General features: G+C 38.7%; 1 protein-coding gene across 1 annotated transcript in view; it reads left to right on the top strand.

Annotated features, from left to right (window-relative positions):
* The window catches only part of LOC121527623 (NEDD4-like E3 ubiquitin-protein ligase WWP1), a 51,945-nt gene that overhangs the window by 8,998 nt on the left and 21,242 nt on the right, over window positions 1–21,705 (top strand). The window contains exons 2-8 of the mRNA XM_041814639.1: window positions 4,880–4,936; window positions 5,479–5,570; window positions 8,612–8,750; window positions 11,181–11,305; window positions 12,150–12,302; window positions 12,536–12,608; window positions 17,141–17,322. Coding sequence (XP_041670573.1) covers window positions 5,501–5,570; window positions 8,612–8,750; window positions 11,181–11,305; window positions 12,150–12,302; window positions 12,536–12,608; window positions 17,141–17,322 — 742 coding nt within the window. The 5' untranslated portion in view covers window positions 4,880–4,936; window positions 5,479–5,500. The remainder of the gene's footprint in view (window positions 1–4,879; window positions 4,937–5,478; window positions 5,571–8,611; window positions 8,751–11,180; window positions 11,306–12,149; window positions 12,303–12,535; window positions 12,609–17,140; window positions 17,323–21,705) is intronic.

The raw sequence follows: 21,705 nt of genomic DNA, 5'->3' as shown, positions 1-21,705 counted from the left end.
TGCCTGACTCTGCTCTAAAGTAAGAGTAAAACAAGCAGAGGACCTTTATTCAGTCCACATTGTTTCTGTCACATATCACTCTGTTATGCTACTTTTAGCTGCTACCATTGCTGGTAGGTTGGGCAGTTCAATATGAATACAAATACAGTTACACCACAAATCAATGCTAACATTGTGTTTAAAAAACATACGACTCTTACAGATATTAAAAAAATGCACTTTTTTCTTTTTTTTAAATGAATGTTCAATATTCTTAAGCATTGCCTCTTGATTCTTTATTGATTTCTGCATTATTTCTTCACATTTCCCTATTCTATAGTGACTCACCCTTTAGTTTGTTAGAGTCTATTACAGGAGGTTTGACATTTAAAGGCATTAATCTAAGTTTGAAAATGAGGTAAACTAACGCTACTCTGAGCCTTCCCTTTGAAATGGCTGATTGACTTTCTAGCAGATCACTAGTGAAGTCACTGGGTATTAAACTGTGAGAGCAGTAAGATAGCTGACTTAGCGCTGCCTGGCACTGTTCTGCTGACTGCCTCGTAGTCTTCCCATGGATCAGTTAATTCTGGCCCTTTCCCTATCTTCTTAATTGGGTTCTTCCTAAGCTGCTTAAAGGCTGCTTCCTCTTACTAGAGGTCTATGCTGGGTGACAGATCGGCCTGCGTGTCAGCTTGCTGTTGCTGCTGTGATTGTTTAATCATATCAGAAAATGTTTTGGTCCTAATTGGGGCAGGGAATCAGTGGGGAAATGACTTCAAAAGCTGAGACAATAAATGATCACTTAACGCACTTAAACTGTCACCCATCAAAAAGGCACTGGGATATTCTCTCACTTTTTAATTTAAATATTTTTGCTTGACAATAAAAGAAGTGACAGGAGGAAGATGCCCGAATAGTAGCACTTCAGCTAATGAATACTTGGATTGTCAGCTAGTTATTGATTTTTGAAAAGAAAGATAAAGTGAAAAAAATCAAGATTAGGGACTAAAAATGTAAAGAAAAATCCCTGTGACTGTAATATTTGGCTGTTGATTGTCAAAGATAATTTTCAAAAGAGAGATGTCCAATGTGCCCTCTTCAAATACTTGTAAATTGCTGACATGCTTCGATTAAGGTGGAGCATTAATAGTGTATCCCAGGGTATTTTAATATGGCCACAGTATCCCTTTAGTTACTGTTATAAGAAAATGCTTAATAATGTACGCATGTTTATTATCCCCTAAGAGTGTGTGTCTGTTTCAAGCAGCAGCACCCCTGCCTCTTTAAAGATGCTGTAAGTGATGACTGGACTCTTTTGAATAATGTAGGCCGGTCAAAGAAAGCGCAGAGGCCTCTCCATTTGGACATACTTGAATTGCTCTCTGGATTAATAAAGCATCTATACATCTATACTCATACTTGTGCATCATGGGAAAGCTTACCTCATTTTAAATCTAGATCAGTGACTTTAAATTTCAAACCTCCTGTGACAGACTCTTACAAACTAAAGGGTCAGTCACTATAAAAGGGGAATATAGGGAATAGGGACCTATGAAACCAACTTTTTGTGCAAATTTCATTTTATTTTTTTCCCAAATTTTGTTTTTCCATTTTAGTTTTTTGGAATTGCGTTTTTATTTTAAACTTTCATACTAATTTTGCCATCAGAGAGAGTGTCCTGTTTATGGTAGTGAATAAAGTGACCACTAATTAAATGTAAATAACCTTGAATGTATTATATTTATAGCATTTTTTCCAACATTATAAGACATTAATTAAAAATTGTAAGAGTTCCAGTACATCCATATTTACAATCTGGGTCCCCTCCAGAGGTTGCGTTTACCGTACATTTTAAAGGCCGTCAGTCATTTTTACCAACTGGAATAATTAGGATTACCCTGTGTTTTATCACACACATACAGACACACAGACCTTTTCTATTTTGCATACATTGCACATCAAGGAGATTATAAAGAAGGATTTCTTCATAGCTTGTGCACACTCATTCACTTAAATCCTCGTACGAAACTCAGGTGCAACTCAAGTTTCTGTTACAATACGAGACTGGATAAAAACAATACCAGTGGACTGTCAGACGTTCATGTAATTCATTTGCCACACTTTGTGTTCTAAATGTCTGCTAAAATTTTAACAGGAGAGAGGATTGAAAGGCTAGAGCTGCAGTCACAGGGCAAGAGGAGCAGTTGAGTGTGTGTGTGTGTGTGTGTATATGTGACAGAGAGAAGAGATAGTTTGTGTGTCCGTCCGTGAGTGTGGGTCATTCTGACAACAAGCAGTAACGAACTAACATTAGCTTGTTGAATACGTGAGTGACATATGTTTATAAGTTATCATAATATCAATAACTTTAAGAGGCTGAGGCTTACCTGTGGCTCCTCTGGGATGAAATGATTGCAAGAGGACGCAAGTAAAGCAAAATCCCATTATAAGAGGCTTTCAGTCAATCCGCAGGATTCGGGAAAATAACAAATCGAGGAAATAATCATCGGATGAATTGATGATTGAAATCATTGTTCGTTGCAGCCCTATTTATGAGATTATTAATTGGCTGGTTGACCAAACAACAGCAGCTACAATCTCAGTGAAGAGAGATATGCATTATTTCATGAATGAACCTTTGAGCAGAAGTTACTGCAGAGACTGAGCGCTTTGTCATTTTACCAAAGGGACGCTGGGGTCTCGTCAAGTTGTAAAGCGAGAAATGGAGAGAGAGCAAAAGAGAACGTGGGAATCATGCTGCTTGATATTTGTATGTATCTGACAGGGTAACAACAGGATGTTACAGCCAGGGAGCCCTGGGATATTAATACAAATGTACTGGGCACAGTCCAGTGTTCATTAAGCACACAGGAAGAGAATGTAACCATTGTGAGCAAGCAGAAAACAATAAGTAATTAAAAAATTAACAGCCTAATTTTATTTGAGCACACAGAACATTACTTTACATAATCAATTCTCGTCTGATGATAGTTTTTGATCATCATTTTTAAAACAATTTCTGTGTGGGAGAGGTAAAAGCAGGGCATATGGGATATGGGCCGTTATACACAGCGGTAGAGGAAACAAAGAAAAACTTCAGTTCATCATCTGTCCAAATGTAACTCTGTGATGTGTGTGGACAATTCTGCTACTATAAATGTCTTTTAGGGCCCCTGTAATAAAACTAAATGTCACTGTTTTTGCAGATCATTAACACAAGAAATCTTAAAAGATTAAACAGAGTGCTCACATGTAGTTTTTTAATTAGGGCTGGGCAATTAATCGAAATGTAGATTAAATTGCAGAATGGCCTGCTGCAGTTTCCAAATTACAGAAGGTGCCATTTTTCTTTAACCTGAAATGTGCGTACCATTTTAAAAGTTTTTTTTTTTCTTTTTTTTTACAGCAAAGATGTTATGCTCTGCACATCATGCAAACATTCAGGTCTCTTTTTAAGGAATAGTTAATAAAAAATCCTACTCCCTTATTTTTTTACAAGTTTTTCTCAATAAAAATGTTAATGAAATAAAGATGATCACTCCTTTCAATGCAGCATTTCATATTGAATTTGCAATTTGAGTCAAAATAATCACATTTAGATATTTTTTCACAACTGTTGAACCCTTGTTTAATCTATCTTATATTGTTTTGGTTATAATATTGAATGATTTTTTGCTTGTGCTTGTTGAAAAATGCACAAGATGAAGAACTTGTTAATGCAGAAACACTCAACTATGATAATTTCACGGGTCTATTTAACAATGTATTTTAAAATACTGATCAAGTTAATTGCATGCAGTGAGTACTTTATAAGAAGAAGACCATGCGCCAGCAGCAGAAGGTCTAGGCTGTTTCTACACGTTGTCAGATTCCCACAACTGAAGAAACAAAAAATGCTTAGTGAGCTCAGTCCTGCCACAAGAGGTCAAAGAGTTTGTGTTGTCATGACAGAAGCACAGAGAAAAAGTGATCTGTACTTGTAGGAATGGCAGGATGAATATGTTTTGCTGTGAGAAATTAAAGTGACGGGGTAAAGCCTTGAAATCAGAGCAGATAAATAAAACTCTTTTCATCAGAAACAGCACTGTAACAAAGTGGTGCCCATCAATCCAAAACCCCGCTCTTCAGTTTTAAAGCCTCAGCATAAATTTAAATTCATACAGCAGAGAAGTCAAGATTTAACAGATGCAGTGTGAGCAGCAGGCATGCGATGCTTTGTGAAGCAATATCAAACACTGGACAAGCTGTGATTGCTCACTCAGCATCTCAGCACGGAAACATTATGCTTGCACACAGCATGAAAATCATGAAATGATGCAACCAGCAAATCATTGACTATTAAATTAAATGTATTACTTCATCTTTTACATCAACATCATTGAGTAATCCTTGTACTACTACTGCGTAGTATATGTGATTGATTGCTCATAGTTCCAAAGTTTGAACTTAAATAACAGGTATGTCACAAAGCACTGGAACCAATGAAGAATTAGTTTGTTGTGTAGTGTTTACAGTAGAGCAGCTCTGAAATGTGGCTGACCTTTACACGAGACAGCAGCAAAGTGAAATACAATCACTGCACAGTAATAATATAACAGAGAGGAAGGCGTCTGTTTACTGCTGTGAATGGAGAAGTCTGTTCTGAGGAACACAGTTTGAAGATGAATGCTGATATTTAGCCAACATTATAACCTTCAGGTAAATCAAGTATGTGTGTGAATAAAAGAAGCTTTTTACAGCCTTGCTTGTTGGGGAAACACCACAGTTTGGATGGTTTGAAGGTTTTCAAAATTCTAGATAGTAAAGGTGTGTTTTTTTTAATCAAAGGTCAGACTTTGTGCATGTTTCCTCCAGCTGTTTTGAGCTTCGTCTTGAAATGATCATGTTTCTGTTTCAGAGGAATCATGGGACACGGAGTGGGCTGAACCAGAGGGTCAAGCAGCACACAACAATTGTGAGTATTGTAGTGGTTTGGAGGATCTGCACAGGTCAACAGAGTTGAAAACATGGGTCGAAACAACTTGTTCCCGTCACACTGCACATTTAATATTTGCAGGGAAGTTCAGACATTCTTTGCAGGTCACGTAAGCACACTTTTGTGAAGGTAAAAGCAAATCAAAGGGTCCCAACTTATAAACAAAAGTAGTGTATCGATCCAGGGAGCAACTCCGATCTGACCTCGAGGTGTACAGGTTACATCCTCACGTCGGTGTGTGTCACCATAGTAACCAAAAGCAATTTAAGAAACAGTACACAGAGAGGCAATCATTCCAGTATACATAATACAACTCAAACTTTAATAACAGTACACTGAAGGAAACATTAACCGTTAAAAGTTGGAAGAGCTTTAACCGCAAAACAGTACAAAATATTTAGAGAAATGCCAGAGCATTCCTCAGACTTCTCAGTTGTGCTCTAGTATAGCCTCTGAGTGTTCACCTGCTTCTTATTTGTGAATTTACAAGCTTACAGTCTTATGTGTGGTTGGTTTCGTAGGTTTCCCACTGTGGTGAATGACATGGCCACGGCCTCGTCTAGAGCAGAGACTAGCCATAACCACAGAGGAACATCACAGCTCCATGCCGTTGGTGAGTCCACACATGCTGGGATGTGTGTTTTTTTGTGAAGTTTTCAGTATTTTCTCAGAATTTGGTCCAAGTAACGCCATACAATGCATATCTATGTTTGCAATGGTTCATTCCTGACATTTATAATTCAGAAAGGCCATGCCCATCTGATAGTCTTTTATTTTTCAGAACTTTTCCTACATTGTACATTAGTCAGAGGTTTTAGAGACTTTTGCAGTGCCATTTCTATTGTAGTTTAAAGACTGCACTCAGGTTTTAGTACAAGCACAAAGTTTTTAGACCATCAAACCTGGACAACAAATGACTAAGCTTGCAAAACTGATAGATTGGCCAACTTCAATGTCTGTCATCGGGCAGATCCACCTTGTAAAGCTTCAAGCCAAAATGCTTTTTCCTGCTTGTACCAATCTGTTTCATTTTAGGAGAATGAGTCGGTCGTCACAGGCCTGGTTTAGCAGAAATGTCTGCAAGCCTGTAAACAAAGGCAACTGGCAAACATAGCTGAAGGAGGAGACTCCTAGTTTTATCAGAACCAGACGTTTCTTTATATTAAGAAAGAGCAGAGAACCGCACTGAAAGCTTTTCTTGGTGGAAAAGATGTTTTTGCTCTTCTCCCCTTGGGCTTCAGTTGAACAATGATATTGGCCGCCTGTTGAGCTTGATGTAGTTTTTTCCCAGGGGTTGCACACACCAATTACTTCATTTTTTTTGTCACTCTGATTTGCAGAGTAATGAATGTCACTAGCTACTTTCACACTGCCTTTCTTTTCCATGTCTGTTACGCCTTTGTTTCGCAATGCCGTTCTGTATGAAAGCGAACATTCTGCAATGGGGGGTCGATCTCGCCCCACCTTGGATCTGGATAGAGAGGTAGTATCAAAACCATAACAGACTTTTCCGCAACGAGTGTGAAGGACATATAAAATGGGTAATATGGGATAATATAAAATGGGTCACTCTGAAGAGCTCAGTGACTTCAAGCATGGTACTGTGATGGATGCCACCTTTGCAATAAGACGATTGGTGAAATTTCATCCCTGCTGAATAGAGCCCGATTAATCAGGCCGATTATAGGGTATCACGGATTAATCAACATCGGCCAATATGTAGCGGATATATTGACTTTTTTGCTGCGCGGGAATTCTGTCACTCTGTGTGCCCCTGCTGAACCCTGCTGAGTGCCTGGCCCCTCCCCCTCAGACACAAGCAAGTGCAGCAGCAGCAGCAGCTCTCCCCCACTCAGTGTTGCCAACTTAACGACTTTGTCGCTATATTTAGCGAGTTTTCAGACCCCTCTAGTGACTTGTTTTCAAAACAGTGACTAGCGACAAGTCTAGCAACTTTTTCTGGTGTTACTGGAGAATTTTGGAGACTCTGACGTAAAAGCACGTATGGTTGTTGCTCTTCTCAGTGAGCAGTGGGTGCTGCTGTGGGCCCCTCCCCGCCCCTAAGCACTCAAAGGCAGCCCAGTCCTCGCGCAGCAGTCCCTGCTGCAGTTAGACTCACTTGGCTGCAGCAGAGAAGATGACTAACGCCCGTTTCAGACTGGGAGTGTGTTTTGCTTCTTGCGTGTGCCACGTGTGTCAGCTCCGATTCCTGCCCAGTGTGGCTGTCATACAGGGCATGAGTTTTCTGCATGACAGCTGCATCTGCCTGCTCTCAAAGCCCTGTCCTTCTTCATGAGTTTTAACTCAATAAACCCCCCTAAAAGCAACTTGATTCAGTGTACAGTGGAAGTTTGTCGGGAACTATTCAAGATAAAAGCATTCTGTACAAGTGAACGGAGTTTCTCTATAGAAATGCTAAACCGGACTTTTACTTTGAAAAGCACAAACCAGAAAAAGCATTCATACGGTGTTTATCTTTCCTGTGACATATTCTATCAGTGTGGAGACAGAAAGTTTCACTAATAGTAAACCTTTAGAGAACAATTTTATAAAACAGGCACTTTTAAGCTTGTGGCCTTCCTCAGGGTTATCAAGAAACACATTGTAAACATATTCTATGTGCATATTTGCCACAACGGTGTAAATATGACCTTCCATTTATCATTTTCCTGTCTAATATGGTCCACAGCCACAATATAAGACTATTACACAGTGTTTTAACGTCGTTCAAGTTGCATCTTTGTGAAATAAACAAAGATAAATGCAACTGTTAATTCACATGCCCACATTTGTGTTCATGTACAGTATATATCCTGTATCAGTGTTCTTATTTCATATATCGGCCGATATATCGGGTATTGGCCAATATATCGGATATCGTCTTTTTTTAGCTCCCGTGTTGGTATCGGCATTGGCCCCAAAAATCCCATATCGGTCTAGCTGTACTGCTGAATATTCCACAATAAACGGTAAGTGATATTATTAGAAAGTAGGAGCGTTTAGGACCAACAGCAACTCAGCCATGGAGCTGAAGACCACGTAAAATCACAGAGCGGGGTCAAGGACTGCTAAGGCACATGGTGCGCAAAAGTCGCCGATGTTCTTCTGATTCCATAGCTGATGAGTTCTGAACTTCCACTGGCATTAAAATCAGCACAAAAACTGTGCAGCAGGAGCTTCATGGAATATCGTATTGTTGTCCAAAATATCTATATCATATTGGGATGAAACTGGTGATTTACACCCCTAGTGGAAACGTGTTCTGCAGAGTGAAGAATAATGTTCTCTGTTTGGCAGTTTAATGGGTAAGTCTGGATTTAGTGGATATCGGAAGAATGTTATCTGCCTGACTGCGCTGTGCCAACTGTGAAGGTTGGTGGAGGAGGGGTAATGGTATGAGGGTGTTTTTCAGGGTTTACGCTAGGCCCTCTATCTCCAGTGAAGGACAATCTTAATGCTTCAGCATACCAAGACATTTTGGACAATGATGTGTTTCCAACTTTGTGGCAACAGTTTGGGGAAGGCCTTTTTCTATTCCAACATGACTGTGCCCCAGTGCACAAAGCAAGTAATATAAAGACATGGTTTTATGAGTTCAGTGTGGAAGAACTTGACTGAAAAAACTCTTCTCTTCTTTCTTGTACCTCCTGCCAGTTTCCTGTGCCAAAATCAAGAGGAAGAAGAGTCTCTTTGGGACGGCCATCTATGTGGAGGTGACAGCGGAGGGGGAGTCGCGCCGCACAGCCAAGTCTCACAGCTCCTCTAGTCCAAAATGGGACGAAAGACTCACTCTGTAAGAAAGAATTTACAGTCTGTGTTTGTGTCTCTGTGTGTCAGAGTTTGTTTCTTTACCTCGTGCTCATTCTATCTTCTCACTTCCTCTCTTTTTACCTTAATAGGATCTGTTTATCCTGTATATGCAACAAGAAGATTTTTTTGTACACAGTATGCTTAACAATGAATGTAGAATTAATCTATCATGAATACTCCATATATATACATTAGGGCTGAATGATTTGAAAAAAACAATCTAATTGCAATTTTTTTCCCCAATATTGCAATTGCAATTAAAATGTGATTATCATTAGAATTTTTAACAAATTCAAGTGGTTAATCATTCTATATTATTACCTACATTTAATCTGGAACACTCTCATCATACATTTTACCATTTTATTGCAAAATGAACAGCAGTTTTACTTTGCAGAGAAGGCTCTGCTCTGAAGATACTCCCTGAGTTAGTCAAGCAGTATGCCTTGACTTTCCAGGGAACGCATAGCTAGAAACCTTCATATAGATAGGCACATTTATTAAAATATGTATTGAAAACAATGGCATTATTTCAGAATGAGTTAATCCATAGTAGCATAATTCTGAATGAGGGTACGACAAGCTTTAAGCTATAAAGGAGGTGGCTGGGGTGGAGGAGGTGAAGCTCTGCCAGCAGCAGCAGTGTGGTGCATCAGCATTAATGCAAGCATGGATTATATATATATCATATTAAAGTACACCTCTGTGTTGAGACAAAGAGCCACGATTGGCTGCGGGAGTTGGGAGTTAAAAATTGGTATGAGCTGGAAATCAGCTGTGAGGTATAATGGGGGTATGACTTCCGTGAATTAACTCTAAGCTTCATCAATATTAGATAGAATGAACTAGGGCAGAACAGTTTAAAAAATATCTATTTGCCATTATTGTTGCTCATATTGCAAATTTGACATCACTTGCTTATTTTGAAGGGGATTCTCATTTTTATGTCACTTGTTTTGATACAGAAAAACATACTTAAAAACACGAAAAGGAGGATTTTTGCAAACCCTTTTAAAAAAAATGACACTTCAATATTTGCACAATATGCAGAAATTCTCTGCTGCAAAAAAATAATGTATTCAACTGGTATTTATGGCAAATTTCAAGTTAAAGAAATATTTAAACAATTTGTAAATTGCAGTATGGCACACTGTGTTTAAATCTAATTTGCACTTAATTCCCCAGCTCTAATATACTTACACGATACTCATAAATCCCAAGTCCCTTTTTTATTTGTAGAAGGTGAAAAGAGAAAGACAGACTGTGAGGCTAGCACAAACATCTGTCTGCCAATACCCCCACCAAGCAGATGCTACAGAGAGCCTCTGCTCATCTCCAGATGGTCTGAGCTCTTATAAAAAGCTGTAGGTGGAGAAAGAAAGATGGAGCAACAGTATGGTGGCTTCAGTGCAGGAATTTGGGGTGTATTACTGCCTGTATACCTTATGCAATTGCTGCTGCGTTAAGGAAACAAGAATCTCATACTAATCTTATATAAGAATTGGAAAAACATGAAGGAAATGCTGTACAATGACACAGATCTTTGTACCGTCAGACTATTATTACTCTCTGGTCTCCAAATGGCCCTGCTGACTGCCAGAGAGATGTCCTTGCAAATGCTAATTGTCTTAATTAGGTAATTATGGCTGAAATCACAGAGTGGTGTCATGTTTCTCATCCTGTGCTTGCATCATGGATGTTCCTTCGTACAGCTCTGATCATGAATATTTCTCTTCTGACAAGGGGAAATGAACACAATGGCTTTGCTGTGTATTGGGACAGGAAACACAAGGAAGTTGCGTTATGTTCTCAGAGTACTTTATCAACATAGCCTGCAGCGAGGAAGAGTTACTGTTGTGAGATTTTACTGAGGGAGTGGATGTTTAAAAATAGAGGCGCTTTAAGAATAAGAAGCAGAGATAATTGTTTTTTGTTTTTTTTTTTCATTTTTGAGGGTTAGCAGCTGCTGAAACCCTGTTTAATCTTAGAGGGCTGTCCAATTAGCATTACATCAATCATTCTACAGATTTTTCTGAAACAGAAAATGGAGTATAATTTTACACTTTAGGGTAGGGTAACCCTGACCCTATTACACAAATTGTGTTGTGTCATAGGCCATGACATCAAAAGTATTAATGTACTAAAAGCTTTATATCTTTATTTTGAAAGTACACTATTACGCTTTTTCAATGCCACTTAGGGAATTAGGGATGCATAGTAAAGGATTTTTGCAGTTATTTGATGTGCTGTGGTTAACAAATACAACTGGTGGAGCACAAAGGTACAAAATACTTGCCTACTATACTCAGATGTCATTTTTTTGATTTTCTGTTTTTATGAACAGACTTTGTCAATGCGCCATGAAAATCCTAAAAAGCTAAATATGCTGTTTTCATTTGTTTTGACCTGGTAGGAATGTAACACCGCACACACAGGTAGATTTCAAAGTATGGAGTCACCACACGCTGAAGGCCGATGCTCTGCTGGGAAAAGCCACGCTGGACCTCACTCAAGCCTTGGAGCAGCATGACAGAAAATGTAAGATTAACTCTTCGTCAATCATAAAACCAGTAGAAAAAAACCCTTATTGGAACAGATTTTTTAAAGTTTATTATTTAGGTTTTCTGCTTTCTCAAACTGCAAATTAACTTCCATTAAAGTATTGTGTAGACATACGTTTTCAGTATTGTTACAGGCTAAGCCCAGGTAAATAAAAAAAGACATGTTATGGAGCTATTATTGTTGCAAAACTATTTGCAAATACGTACAAAGATGTGTACAAAAACTTGCAAATGCATGCACAAATCTGCAAATGCATTTACAGATCTGAAAATCTGTGCACAAATCTGCAAATGCATACAAAAATAAAATATATTAAAAAAAAAAAATTGCAAATTTGTACAAAGATCCAAAATTGCGTGCACAAATCTGAAAATGTGTAGCCCAATTTGTAATTGTGGACTTAGTTGATTTTGGTTCAGAAAACTCATTGTTTTAAGTTGTCAAAATGCTCACAAGCTATCAGTTTCAACTGAAACCTGCCTCTCAATTGGCTGTCAGACACACGCGACTTTTGCAACACTCCTGTTGCGCACAATCTGCAAATGTGTTCTCAAATCTGTATGCGTAAACACGGGGTTTGTCATTATTCCAGGCTCTGCTAAGTAGCATGGTGCATTCAAGACTTTTTGCCAGTCCCGTGATGTTTCAACACAGTTAACTCGCTGTTTATTTCCTACATACAAAAAAGAAAAAAAAACAGTTTAAAACAATTTACAAAACAGTAGAAAAGAAAAAGAAGAGCAACTCTACATTGCTTATCATATGATTATCTTGATGTCACTCATTTGTATTGTCTTCCCTCTCATCCTCCCTGTGGCAGTGGAGAATGTGAAGGAGGTTCTCAAGCTGAGTGTGGAGCAGAAAGGAGCTGTGGTGCCTGCTGGAGAGCTTACTGTTTACCTGGATGGCCTGACAGTCTCTGACCAGGAGGAACTGACTCCGCTAACCAACGGCAATGCAGCAAATGGCACCAGTGAGCCCAGCATTAAGATGTTAAATTATAGTGAGGTTGCAGTTTTTAATCACCATGTTTGAGAGGAGTGACAGTTGGCTAGAAAGCACAAATACAAAGTATAATGACATACACAAAGTAGCATATGCTTGGGTATTGTATATGTAGGCTCTTGCTGATGTCAAGCAACTCTTATTAAACTGAATATACATAGTGCATACAAACATAACTTTTTTGTTCCATCTCCTTTCCAGAAGTCCAACAGAATGGTGATGCAATCCATGAAAATGGAGAATCTTCTTCCTCTTCCTCAAGGGCTGCCAACAGGTAAACCTTGGAAGAAATCAGACATTTTATGCTGTTTTGCTTCTTGGATCTTGTAGAAAAAATTCTTGCTGTTTTCAAAGGCATACACTTTTCTTTGCCTACAGTTGTAGCTGTATCTAACTTTTAAATGCGTGCCCTTTACATGGATTTTATTATGATATGCTGCTTTGTAATTACATGGTGTCTTTATATCTGACTGTTTTGCTCATATATGCTTTGCGGTAAGTAGCAACAAGTCTTTTATGAAGAAATTGTTGCATTTGAGATTAGGAATGTTTTTATAACTAAATTAAGTGGTTAATTTACCAGTGAACTAAACAGAAATTTTAACCTGGCCTAGTGGGATAGTCTAAAGTTAAGGAAACCGTCGAAAGCTGTCAAAATTGTGCACAAATTATTAAGAACACTAAAATGGCCTTAAACGAATTTGCAGCCTATTTGACGACTATCAAACAGTTCAACACATCCTTCAAGTTTAACCATCCATCCAACCATTTTCTATATATCTTATCCCGTTCGGGGTCAGGGGGGTACACCCTGGACTGGTCGTCAGTCAATCGCAGGGCTGACATATGCAGACAGACAACCAGACACGCTCACATTCACACCTACGGCCAATTTTCGAGTCACCAGTTTAACTAATGAGCATGTCTTTAGTGGTGAGAGGAAGCCAGAGTACCCAGAGAGAACCCATGCATGCACAGGGAGAACATGCAAACTCCGCACAGAATGGCCCTGACCCGGAAGTGAACCAGGAACCTTCTTGCTGTGAGGCAACAGTGCTAACCCCTGCACCGCCGTGCAGCCGCAGTTTGAACATATTTAGATTTTTTTTAATATATCTGCTATGTGCAGCATTTTGCGGTGTATACAGTGTCAAATTACCTATGATTAACGTGGCTGCACATTGTTCAGGTTAAGTATTAATTTCGGGTATGGCTATGCCATCTGTCTCCTGTGCTTGTTTACCCCTTGGCAGTAGAGGTCAGTCTTTATTGATGCAAATATTGATGATTAGATTAGTTGATGTGTAATTCTGGTCCTGACCAGCAAGACTGATAACTTAATTATTGCATCGAACACACTCTGGTTAGAGAGGTACAGTACCCATGACTGGTGGCTCATTGATACATTTGAAGCTAATTTGACAGAATTGATGAAGATTTACATTACAAAATGCATGATCATTGTCAGATTTTTTTATTTCTTTCATTTATTTTTTGCATAATGCTATTCACATACTTTATATGGAACAGAGTGAATTTTCTATGGCTCACTAAATCCTATGCAACTATGGCTATTGAAACACAGCCTCTGTCTGCTACATTTTTCCTAAAATGGTTGTTGGCCTGGTTAGAGTGGCTCTGTCTGAATCATGAGCATGCTTATTCTCAAGTAAAGGAATGATAACAGGCTGCAGAGATGTGTGTTTGCAGAATATCTAAGTGCCCAGTGAAACACATGAGGGGTCTTGTACATAAATATTGACACTCATCAGAGTTTATCTGTGATATTATGTTGTCTCTCTTGTTCAAAAAGCTTCAGATATTTACATCTTATTTAAAACAGGCTAGTGTCTAGCCTCTGTTCCCTCATCTCCCCTCTGGTCTCTTCCTGTTCCTGCTTTGCCTGCTGCCCCACTGGTGCCAATCCTGATTATCTGTCACCCTGTAAAAGTGCCCTTCAGTCAGGCTAACAGGGTTTTTATTGGAAAGCCACTGAGGAGGCACGTCTGCTCAGCTCTACAGACGGGAGGCTAGCGGGGGGGGGGGTGTGTGGTTGAGAGGAGGGTTGTGGCTGCCTGGCTCCGTCTCTGCATTGCAGTTGCTGAGAGGACTACAACACATAAACAAGAGAGTTCTCAAAATGTAGAGGTGTTCCCTGGCTGGGAGTTCCCCAGATGTTCAAGTAATCACCCTTACTGGAAAGGAAGCATGCTTTAGGATATTCGTCATTTCCCCTATTGTTGTTATCAAATAATGACATCTTAAACATACTTGAAAGCAGGGCAGCTTGAACACATTTTCTTCCATGATTTCAACCACAGGAAATTACCTAAACTTTAAATAGAAAGGGTGAAACATCTCTAATATTTTACAGATATGTATACAGTATATAGAGGTCAAGAGAAAATAATACTTACATAATCAACATTTTTATGTAAATATACAATGTCTGCATATTATGTATAATATTCATTATGAGTTATAAAATACATTTTTAGTGAAAACATAATTTATACACAAGTGATTCCCTAATTTATGGCTCCTTTATGTAATGAACAGTGTGTTCAGAAATTATTCAGACACCCCACCACCACCACCACCACCAAGCTTTTTTCAATATTGTTATGTTGCAGCCTGATGCTGCTGTAAAAAACAGAAGTCCTGATATCATTAGATAATAGCTTAAAAAAGTTCTAAGTATTGGTAGATATAAAAATTACGGCCCATATATAGGCTGTACATATTGGTAAAATGTACTAGTGTTGATCAGCATTACGGTACTGAACTGATAAAAGTTATTTAGAATTAGGTTACCCAATCAGCACCATATTTTTCAGCTCATGTTGCTGTGGCTTGTATACCAGTATAAAGTACTGAGACCATCAAGTCCAGTATTTCCCATACTATTACAGGTGCATCTCAGAAAATTAGAATATTAGGAAAAAGTTCAATATTTTTTGTCACTCATTTCAGAAAGTGAAACCCATATATTATATAGACTTGTTTCACATAGATTGAAATATTTCAAGCCTTTATTTCTTGAAATGTTGATGATTATGGCTTAAAGATAATGCAAACACAAATTCAGTGTCACACAAAATTAGAATATTACATAAGATCAATAAAAAAGACTTCTGAAAAGTATGTTCATTTCTATGCACTGAATACTTGGTTGGGCCTCCTTTTGCATGAAGTACTGCATCAATGTGGTGTGGCATGGAGGCGATCAGCCTGTGGCACTGCTCAAGTTGCTTTGATAGCAGCCTTCAGGTCATCTGCATTGTTGGGTCTGGTGTCTCTCATCTTCCTCTTGACAATACCCCATAGATTCTCTATGGCGTTCAGGTCAGGCCAGTTTGCTGGCCAATCAAGCACAGTAACACCATGGTCATTGAAGCAGCTTTTGGTACCTTTGGCACTGTGGGCAGGTGCCAAGTCCTGCTGGAAAATGAAATCAGCCTCTGTAAGACTCTTCTGTAAGACTCTTCTGTAAGATGCTTCTGACGTTGTCTCTCGTTCAGGAATGGCTTGACACAAGGAATGCGACATTTGTAGCCCATGGGATTGGTCTGTGCCTAGTGGATCTTGATGCGCTCACTCCAGCCTCAGTCCACTCCTTGTGAAGCTCCCCCAGATTTTTGAATGGATTTGCTTGGCAATCCCTTCAAGGCTGCGGTTGTCCCTTATGCTGGTGCACCTTTTCCTACCACACTTTTTCCTTCCACTCAACTTTCTATGAATATGCTGGGATACAGCACTCTGTGAACATCCAGCTTCTTTAGCAATGACTTTTGTGGCTTACCGTCCTTGTGGAGGGTGTCAATGACTGTCTTCTGGACATCTGTCAAGTCTGCAGTCTTCCCCATGATTGTTTAGCCTACTGACCCAGACTGAGAGACCATTTAAAGGCTCAGGAAACCTTTGCAGGTGTTTTGAGTTAGCCTAATTAGCTGATTAGGGTATGGCCCCATGACTTTCCAATATTTAACTTTTCACAATATTCTAATTTTCTGAGACAGTGAAATTTGGGTTTTCATTATCATAATAATCATCAAAAATAAATATTTCACTCTATGTGTGATGAGTCTATATAATATATGGGTTTCACTTTCTAAAATGAGTGACAAAAAATATTAAATTTTTTCATGATATTTTAATTTTTTGAGATGTACCTGTATATTGTCACACTCACTATCATGAGAGAGTTCTCCACTGCAACTTTATCTGCTGAAGTTGGGTTTGAACCAATGTCCTGCTTGTTTTATGTCTGATAGTTATACAAGGGCTGAATTGCAGCACAAGGCTGCAGCAATTGCACACAATTTATTAGACAGTGGGGTTAAGTAGCTTTTGATAGAACAATTAAAAAGTGTTTCTAGTGTTAGAAAAGTAGAGAATTGTGTGATCTTTGGTTTACTTGGGAGTAAAATGAACATTTTTTGCCTTTCCTGCTGTTGTGACTTTTAATGTGTCCCTACTGTGAGTGGACAGCCGTCTTCCTCCCAATACAAAGACTGAACTTTAGTCATATGGCAGATTTTGTGTTAGTCTGAGTGTGGGCAAGCCTGTGGCACACAAAAGGCTCTATTTATGTGCACAGATTACACCACCATGATGCCCCTTTATGTCCTGTTTGACCACACAAAACAATAGTCTCTATGTCACAAATCGGAGTCTTTCATCCACACACACAGTGGAAGTGACGCACATTAGCTCACCCTAGACCATCTCTGTGAATCTGATTTATTAGCTTGAATATATAAAGATTGATTTCTTTAGTTTTCTTGTGTAATTTTCCTCCTCCAGCTCAGTGAATGGTACTGACCCCGGCCTGAGGTCAGGTTCCTGTTCGGCCTCCAACGGTCTAGACGCTCAGGTGCCTTCAAGCTCCTGCAGCCCCGCCCTCAGTCATGTGGTCAACGGAGACGCCACACCAAACTCCACCCCAGTGCATCAACCATCAGACAGCGACACAGAGAGCAGGATGGGTGAGCATGATGCCTAAGATTACTTTAATAATGTATGAATTATGGCATGTCCTAACAGCAAATTAGGCCTCAGATATCACTTTGCATCACACAGCAAGGCATGACTTCTGTCTAATCCATTAAATATTCACTTCTCTGCTCTTTATTTATTTTTTATTTTTTTGTCAAATATTTTTATTAATTTTCTATTTATTGGATGAATATAGAAAAGGATGATGACATTATAAATGCACAACAAAAAGCCATCTCTCGATTGCATTAAACTTTCACAGATGAAAATAATGTCTCTGTAAAACAGGATGTAATAAAGGACATGAACCTTTCCCTATCTAAACAACCCACTCATCTCCATTCACACCACAAGTGACAAAATGGACAAGACGGTCTGCTCTTTAAATTTAAGTTCTCCTTATTAACAGAATAGAATCAAGCATTTTTATTTTGAAGTGTGGTATTTGTATAATCAAACCTTTGATGATGAGAGCTGAAAACATTTTTCTCTGGTGTTGACACAAGTCAGAGCTCAATATTTAAATTGCAGATGTGGATTGTAATGGTATACCACTATCTCCATTTTGTGAAACAATCTCCAATATTCAAGTTAAGTTTTCCTAGCAAACCCTTCCAGTGCCATTTCAAACTCCCTCATTCCTCCCTTAGTTGTTTGCAGTCACATGATCCCAATGACACGGAAATGTCAGATTGGGGACAAGAAGTGAAGAACACTGGTTTGTAATCAATGGTAACAGAGGAAAGTTAGCACATTAAAGCTCTAAATAGACCTGCACACAGCAATTATAAGTAGGAAAGTTCTACATACGCTGGGTATGATCCCTAGACTTTATAAAAAAGATATTTTGTACTATGCGTTGACTGATTAAACTGGCAAGGGGGCAACTGATATAACAGTAGAACTCCTACTACAGGCTTGTTAAAACTTTTCTTGCTGGGGGCAACATACAGAAAAATGTCAGGATGATAGGGGTTTGAGATCTGTTCCTCACCTTTAGTGTATTAAAGTTAGGTAAAAAAAAAAAAAAAGCTACCAAGTTTTGTAGAAGTGTTGTGCTTGAGAAAGATATGTTTCAATTTATTCATGACAAATGTATGTTGACAGATTTTTCTTGCCAAAGTGTTTACAGAATTAACATAGCAGCACCACCTAATGCCCAAACTAAAAGGTAAACCAATTAAACATGAGCTAAATGGGGCCATATTTCATTTCATTATTAGAATTTACTGTGTGCCAATGAAAAATTGACCCATGCCACATTTGGTCCCTGGGCGATAGTTTGGACACCCCTCTTCTATAGCATGTCCAGCCAGATGTCTTTAGGAGTCTTATAGCTAAGAGGCCATGCCTCTTTAACAGCTTTTCTACCTTTTATTTTGTGGTAAGCAGGCTTTTATTTGAAACAATGAGTTTACTATTAACCAGATAAACCTTGTGGTGTAAGCTACCAAGTAACGATGTGTTGTTTACCAGCAAGCTAGTTCTATGAGCTGTTTTCTTTTGTGTGAACCAAAGGAGGACAACACTTCACAGCCATGAAACACCCTGAAAACACTGATATACAATACTTCTTATTTCATCACAGCGGCCCCTGCTGATGACAGGAAGTGGCTTTGGGCAATATGCCAATCCAGTCCTCAAAGACCTGCCTCAAACCTTGTCGCCATGGCGATGTCTTCAATGCCATTAAAAAGGAAGTAGTATTTTCATGGGCCAAACAGCATTGTACATTCACCAAATTTCACACATGACGCTTGAAGGTAACTTATACAAACCATATGACTTTGATGAGTGGGCATGGCCTGATGACTCTATGGCCGTTAGAATGAGGAGGATTCTTAAGTGACTGTGGAAAACCTCGAGGTCTTTTTTTCACTCTTCGGTGTCTTACGAACACTGTCGTGTAATCCTCCTCTTAAACACAGAATAACTCCACCACTGATGCTGTGTTCTTAGACATGCTGTGGCCTCTCAGCGCTGAGACTTCTTCTTCTTCTATGGGCTTAATGATGGGTCACAAACCACGGCGCCTCCTGCTGTTTCAGAATGTATCATTAGAAAGAAAACAAACACCTCTACCTAAATTTTTTTCAGTTAATATCTGTTATTGGGGTGATAAAAAATATAAAATATATGCAATATTGGCAGATAATTTATCGGTACCGATAAATCTTGTGCATCCATATTTAGTATTAGTTGATCCATCACATATGTGGTTATCAGAAAATCAAAATATAATGCTGTAAGACTTAATTGTTAATCACCCAATTTTAAGCATGTAGAAATTCATTGCATTTATTCAGAGTAACTTTGTTTTTGTTTTTTTTTCATAAATCAAAATATGTACCACAGACAGAAAAGGTATTGCAACATTATCTTTTCTTTTAAGATATATTTTTGGGCTTTTTATGGTTTTTAAAGAGAGGAGGACATTGGATAGAGTAAGAAAGAGTGGGGGAGAGACATTTAGGCCGGACTTGGACCCAGGCCATCCACTGTTTATGGAGGACCTAACCGCTAGGCCATTTGCACCCCGCAACTTCACCTCTATCCAGTATTTTTCAGCTTTTCCCAGAATGTCAGCAAACTCAAGATTACTGGGATTATGTTACACCCAGCGGTGTATCCAGCTGTGTAGTGTTTTACACAAACTGCTTTAATTTCCTGTGAGTGAAAGTATTGTTGTATATACATCAAAGGGGATTGGACATGTGTTGAAACACATTTATTGATTTTTTAAATATTGAAAATCTCTAAGCCCATATAAAAGATAAGAGAACACACAATTTTATGCATCAACCTCAAATGTACAAGTGCTTATCTCCAGCAGGTATTCTTTGTGCTTTCTGCACTGTTCTCTGGCCACCTAAGTTTTGTCATGGTTCGCGTGGTCCCAGTGAACAGTAGAGAAGATCAGTAGATTAATTTTCATTAAAGGAGGCCTGCAATCTCTGCTGCTGTCAGCACCTCTGTTGAAAAAAACTCCCTGGAGAGAAAACCAGGGAAAAGAGAAGAAAGCAGGCTGCAGTATTCTGTGGAGGATCTGCTCATAGGCTGAAAGAGAGATTTTTATGACTCTTTTGACACAAGTCTTTCTTTAGTATCAACAAAATCCAGCTGTAACCTACTGTACCTTTGTAAAAACAAATTTACGAAGTTTTTAACTCATATCTGTCCTTCACTTCCTTGCCTGAGTGACTAACTTAAAGTTGACAGAATTGTTCCTGTGGGAATTTCAATGTTGCATTTGAACAAGTGAACAGAATGCTTTATGTCCATCTATGAAGGGCAAAATACCTCCATACATGATTTCTCAGATGGCATTAAAAAGTTTTGAAGAGCTGTGAATTTGCAGAAATCAAATTCCAATTAACTATTCTCAAAAGAATACAATATGTCTTGTTCTTGTAGGGTTTTTTTTTTTGTTGTTGTTGTTTTTCAGTCACATGGCTTTGGGGTGGCTTTGCAAAGCGTGTCATGTTTTTTTAAGCATGTGGAAAAGATGAGGAAAGTGACAAAAAGGAACGTAAACTCTTGAGGGAATTTCAACTTTTGAATAGATAAAATTAACTGTGCATTGTTGTTGTTCAGTAGAAGTTTACATTGGGATAGATAATGATAAAGCTTCACTGAGGACAAGTAAACATGTATGCAGGTATTTTTTTAGTTTAGAGGCTTTCCTTATGTGTTTTCAAAAATAATTTTGTCTACACATGCAACTTTCTCCAAAGCATCTTTGTCTACTTGAAAATGCAGAAATGCACTGTTGCCTAGTATGAAGAGCACACCATGCCAACTGTCTGCCCTCTCAGTGTAGAGGTAAAGGAGACAGCAGTAATTTCCTTGGAATGCAAACATTTTCTCGCTATTCTTCTGCAATAACTACTTTATTTTCCAAGTTGTCCAACCAACCTAAACCCGGTCTTGTCTAAATTTGCCGGTCTTTGCAGCAGGGTTAATGTCTTTGTGCGGTTTGTGTATGAAGCAGCAGTCACCTCTGCAGTCTATTCAGGCATCTCTGTTCACAAACATAGTGTGAGGGCAACTGTGCAAATATACGTAAGCATGTTTGAAGCAGCACAAGTTTGGTTATGTCTGCCATGGAAATGACATTGACATCAAATTGTGGAGAAACGGGCATACAGCTCGATTTTAAGTGCCCGAAACTGTTACTAAAAATCTTCAGCCTAGAAAGAATTTTCTGCAAGTATGTTTTCAGTTTAACAGCTGATCTGTTTTATCACCTCCTGCAGTTTTGGCCTGGAACATGTGATCTGCAACTTGATATGTTGTACAAATACAACCTAAATTCAGTCTTTTAATTTATGTATTTTCACTCAAATTTTTTATGTAAATGAGTAAAAGCTGCA

Source organism: Cheilinus undulatus, linkage group 19 (genome assembly GCF_018320785.1).
Source record: "Cheilinus undulatus linkage group 19, ASM1832078v1, whole genome shotgun sequence".
Classification (NCBI taxonomy): domain Eukaryota; kingdom Metazoa; phylum Chordata; class Actinopteri; order Labriformes; family Labridae; genus Cheilinus; species Cheilinus undulatus.
This window is presented reverse-complemented; position numbering and strand designations above follow the sequence as displayed.